Source organism: Gekko japonicus, unplaced genomic scaffold (assembly GCF_001447785.1).
Source record: "Gekko japonicus isolate JY-2015 unplaced genomic scaffold, Gekko_japonicus_V1.1 scaffold2027, whole genome shotgun sequence".
NCBI lineage: Eukaryota > Metazoa > Chordata > Lepidosauria > Squamata > Gekkonidae > Gekko > Gekko japonicus.
In genome coordinates, this window is record NW_015176037.1 from 95,065 (window position 1) to 100,711 (window position 5,647).

The 5,647-nt window shown below is 47.6% G+C and overlaps 1 protein-coding gene across 1 annotated transcript in view; it reads left to right on the plus strand.

The window, feature by feature from the left end:
* The window catches only part of PHACTR3 (phosphatase and actin regulator 3), a gene marked incomplete at its 5' end in the record, with an annotated part of 120,909 nt that overhangs the window by 94,026 nt on the left and 21,236 nt on the right, over window positions 1-5,647 (plus strand). The window contains one exon of the mRNA XM_015426636.1: window positions 905-960. Within this exon, the coding sequence (XP_015282122.1) occupies window positions 905-960 (56 nt within the window). The remainder of the gene's footprint in view (window positions 1-904; window positions 961-5,647) is intronic.

The following is a 5,647-nucleotide window of genomic DNA, read 5'->3' on the forward strand; positions in this document are numbered from 1 at the left end:
GTCTTCCAAACCTCCCGGCTACCTGTTGCGAGGATACCCACGAGAGACCATACCACCACCACCCCGCCCTCCTCTGGCCAAGCCCGCTCCCCCGTCGCCCCCGTCCGGGTCTCCCCAGCAGCGCCATCGCCGGGCTTTGTGGCTGGGAAGCCAGCAGCATCGCAGCCTCTCCGAAGCGCGGGGGCGCCCGATTCGCCGGCGAGGTTTTCCTCCCCGCCCCCGAGCCGGAGCGTCTCTGTCTCTCTCTGGGGAGGCGGCTGGCAGAGCGCCTCATTTCGGATGCGGGCGGCTCCCCTCCTTCCCTAGGCGGGCGCTGCGACCATCTGATCGCGGCGAGAGTCAATCTGCGAGCAGCGCGAGTTAAAAAGGGGGGCGGCCGCTGAGGCTGGGGCGGCTCTAAGCGGAGCTCCACTCGCACGCGGCGGTCCAGGCAGCGAGCGAGCGAGCGGAGCTGTCCGTGGTGCTGAAATCGAGGCACCGCCAGCGCGGGCGAGCCGGATCCCTCCTTTCCGCCCGGCCGAAGCCACGGTGAACCGAGACAAGGGGAGGCGAGGGGAGCCTTCGCTCGAAGCTCTTGAACTGCAATCCAGGGGGATAAAAAGAGACGGGTTAGCAACGGGTTCGGAGCGTCTCGAACTCGCCGGCGTTGCTCCCCCAGAGGAATGTGTGTTAGTAGGGCAGTCTGGACAGAAAGGGGAATCTACTAGATCAGAACTTTTCGCGCTGGGGGGAAACAGACGCTCAACCTTAGGGATGGCACAGAAAGCCCAGCTGAGGCTTTGGAGTTGCTGACAATGCTCTGACCTCGAAGCCAACTTTTATTGGTTGTTTTCTTGACCCAAAGCGGACTTTTGTGAAAAAGAAGGACAATGGTACAAAACGTCATCTTGGTTTTCTTCCGCAGGAGACTGAGCCAAAGACCTGCTGTTGAGGAGCTGGAAAGAAGAAACATTTTGAAACGTGAGTCCTCTTTTTCTTCTGTGATTCCTCCTTTTCTGACTCTCTCCTATGTTTTTAGCAAGATTAGGGGGAAGAATTTATCGTCCTTATTTAAGAAAAGGTACAGGCACTATTAGATTTCTTCCACTTGCCTTTTTTTTAATTTCTACACAACTGCTGGTATCTTAAATGGTCTAATATTTATTCTGCAGATTGCTGCCTTCTCCTAGATTAGGCTTAAATAATATATATTTCACATTAGCCCAATTCTTACCAGAAGCAGAAACATCTACTGTGATGTCTAAAGTGTTTTTGAATTTTGCATCTGGTCGGCTTTCATCAGCGTATTACTATTTACGTTTTCTAAATTCCTGGGGTTTTTTTACAAAAAGGAAAACTGTTGCTGGGAGCCAGTCACTTGATACTTCCGAGTCTAAACAGAGTTACGCCCTTGAAAGCCCATTGACCTCAAAGGGTTTAGAAGGGTGCAACTCTGTGCCGCCTAATTCAAAAACCAATTTGCTAGGGTTCTGTTGAAGATCTGTTAGGAAACCAAAAAGAATTCCTCTTCCTTTGTCTTGGTGCTCCGATGACCTGGTGTCATTCCCCCCGCCCCTGAAGAGGATGAAAGTGTACCACTAAAATTGCAATCTTTCACTTTGGAAAGTGCAGCAGGCAAGCAGCGATGCAGAAGAGTGACTTTCCCAGCAAAACAGATTGGTTGCACAACACCCTGACCTTTCTAATGTCAGGGCCAACTGTGAATTAAAGCCACACAGGGCGCATTAGTGTATTGTAACAGCATGTCCCTTAGCATCGCCACCCAATTTATCCCGGAGCAAAAGCTCAGATAAATTTGCACAGGTTGCGCTCAGGCAGAATGCAGTTTTTTGAGGGGAATTTCAAGAATCTTGAGAAAGTAAGCTACGCCGAGGCTTGTGAGCGGTGCACTTGCAAATCTAGAGGCCGGCGCTAAAATTGGAGGGCCCAGCGCGAGCAAAAAGAGGAGTCAGAACTGCAAAAAGTGGTTAAAGGATTTTGAGAAGACGTGCCTCTCAACGATTCTTGTTATCATTTGTGTTCCACTGCACACTTGCTTGATGTCTTATGAAATGTGTCTTCAGAAAGTGCATAGCAGATAAACCGGTTTACGTGTTCAGAGCCACAAGCAAAGCTACCCCCTAAAGGTCAAGGCAGGTATCCCTTCCTCCTCCAGCTCCCAGGAAACAGTATAAGGAAATATTGTACACGCAGTGATCAAAGCGAGTTAGATTGCAAACATACGTACTTGCAAAAAATTCCCACTGAACCCGTCAGGATTTGCGTCCAATCAGCTTGCATAGTTTTCAGCTGCACGTGAGCTTTCCAATCCCTGCAACCGATTTCATCACAAGCTGCTGTAGATTTTCCAGATTGTGTGGCCGTGGTCTTGGCATTGTAGAGCCTGATGTTTCGCCAGTAACAGTTGATATGATTTAAACCTCTATTGAACCGGGTTTGAAAGGTGGCATAGCGTGATGGCTAATTGTGTAAACTGGCAGTATGCAGGTTCAAATCTTGCCTTGGCCATGAATTTGCGAGGCAGCCTTAGGAGAGCCACTGTCTCCCAGACTCTTTCTGAAGACACATTTCATAAGACATCAAGCAAGTGTGCAGTGGAACTGCAATGTGGGGATAACATACCTGAACACATAAAGCTGCCTGATCCTGAATCAGGCTACCAATCCATCAACTTCAATATTGTCTACTCAGACCGGCAGTCAATCTCCAGGATCTTAGGCAGAGGTCTTTGACATCACCTACTGCCTGGTCCTTTTAACTGGAGATGATGGGGATTGAACCTGGGACCTTCTGAACACCAAGCAGTTGCTCTTCCACTGAGCCACAGACCCTCCCTAAGACTGTCCTACCTCACAGGGTTGTAGAAAGGATTGCGGAGAGAACATTTATAAAGCACTTTGTAAACTTCTATGTAGTTGCTAAGTATTACCATCATTTCTGGACATGTCCATATGTGGGATTTGTGTGTGTGTGTGTGTAGAAGCTCCGCAGCAGTTGTATTTAGTGTCCCTCAGTCACTCAGATTCTTGTGCTCGGCAGCCGGTTGTGTACACCTGGGTTTTATCCAGGGCTGGTTCTCTGGACCAGCCTCCCAAGGGACTGCTTGGGAGGCACAACGAGGGAAGAGCTGATTCTCTGCAGGGACTTGGTCTGCCTCCGGCCATCAGGGATGAGGAGATGGTGCAGGAGGGGAGGGGTGTACTTTGCTTGGGGTGACAGCATCTCTTGAACCAGCTCTAGTTGACTCTGTTCTTTCTTCCTGCCGCTGGGATGTGAATTGCTTGGGGCAAAGAGCAGAGAAGAGATGGGGCCAAATTCACTCCCCAGATAGGTGTCAGGCACCATCAGAGTGAATCATACTGTCTCTTGATTAGAAAAGAGCAAGAGTCCAGTAGCACCTTCAAGACTAACAGAATGTGTAGCAGGGTATGAGCTTTCATGAGTCTCTGCTCACTTCTTCAGATAGCCCACCCTTCTAGATATAAGGACAGATGGATTCATATTCTAGCTGTATCTGAAGAAGTGAGCAGTGACTCACGGAAGCTTCTACCCTGCCACAAATTGTGTTAGTGTTGGGTATTACAAGTTGAAAACACTCAGTATATCTGGGGTTAAATGTTTGTTTATGTCACTCACAGGAAGTCACATGTTTTTCATGAGCCGCTTCGGCGGGAGGGCGGGGTAAAAGTCTAATTAATAAATAAAAATAAATAAATAAATAAAATGTAACCAATGTTCTTTAGCTGTAGAATACCCGGGAATTTTCTCCCTTATCTAGGAATTTGATTGGGACTAAAGTGTCAAGGTGTATTAGCATTTTATGGCTCTCTTCCCGTCTTTGTTTGGTGTTCTGAAGAAGAAGAAGAGTAGCCATAATCTCTCTCTTCTAGTTTTGTCTTTGTAGAGTTAGGATGTAGCCGATTATGCTCTGTTGTTATTTTCATCCCAGTTACCCTTCCCATGCTAGAATTTAGTAAAAACTTTATATTTTAATCACACATGGACTCTCAGTCTGAATTATTTTACTCTGGCACTGCTGGACTATCTTATCTCTGCTAAATACCATTTTTTCAATATCTCACTATCACCCAACAGTTTTTAACGGTGCATCGTTTCTAACTTGCTGCTGGGTGCTTGGGATGTTTTGCGTCCACGGTTCTCGGTGAGGAGATAAAGCGGCGTATAATTTTTCCCGAATAAATCCGTGCACAGTCTCTCTCTGCCCCTACCCCCTGTATGGAAGACTCAGCCTCCTTAAGGGTTCCAGAGAACTCAAAGGCTCCCACACCATTTCATCGGGTTGCCAACCTCCAGGGGAGGGCCTGGAGATCTCCGGCTATGATCTCCAGATTACAGAGATCAGTTCCCCTAGAGAAAACAGCTGCTTTAGAGAGTGAGCTCTATGGCATTGGACCCTGCTGAGGTCCCTCTCTGGACCCTGCCTTCCTTAGGATCCACCCCCCAAATCTCCAGGTCTTTCCCAACCTAGAGCTGGCAACCCTAGCCATTTAGGGATATCGTGGTAAATTCCAAAATTATTATGGACCCTTTATTCTGGGAATTAGTCTGAGGGTCACTACAGCTATTTGCAAGGTGCAGACTTGCCGTTCCACACTGAAGCACATTTTCTGAACAAAACAGAAAAGTCTTTCTGATGCATCCAGAGGCAAGAAATCATTTCTTTTCTGCAACATGCAAAGCAACACTACCGTTTTAAGTCGATGGGGCAACAACCCCTGGCCGTTCTCTCCTGCTGGTAATGGACTGAATTATCAAATTAAAGATCCTGTATTGGTAGTGTTTTTTAAAAAAAAATGGCATAAACTTGTATTGTGCTTTTTTTGAATGTGAATAACTGCATTCTATTTGCAAGCATGCCTGTGTGCGCTGCTGCTGATGGAAATGCCCATCCCCCCCCTTCTGAGTCCAATCATTGTTACAGCATGCAAGAGTTCCCTTAAATATATTGTGTGTCCCATCTCGCCCCCCCCCCCTAGTTTCAAACTTACATTCCTGGTTGCGACAATTCATGTGCCCTCCCCAATCTAAGGCTGCTTTTATGGGCATGAAATAGCAGTGCACTTCCCACACCCAAGCATTCTTTCCCGTCTGTGCTTTGTCTTGCCGTAGACTCAAACACTAGGCACTGTTATGGGACGACCTTCAGAGCTATTCTGAGGTTCTTAAACTAGGTAACGATCACCACATATTGGGGTCAGTGTTCCCTCTAAGCTGAGTTAGCGTGAGCTAGCTCACGGTTTTTTAGCCCCCGGCTCACACATTTTTGTCTTAGCTCAGGAAGGATGGCTCCAGAGCAGACTAATTTATGCAGCAGCCAAATCGCTCGCTCACCACTTTAATGCCAGTAGCTCACAAAGTAGAATTGTTGCTCACAAGACTCTACAGCTTAACACGGTTTTTTAGCCCCCGGCTCACACATTTTTGTCTTAGCTCAGGAAGGATGGCTCCAGAGCAGACTAATTTATGCAGCAGCCAAATCACTCGCTCACACTTTAATGCCTGTAGCTCACAAAGTAGAATTTTTGCTCACAAGACTCCACAGCTTAGAGGGAACAGAGGCTGGGGTGTCTGTATGTGTGAGATTGTCTGGTGCTGAACCACCAAGCACAAATATGATTATAAGGTT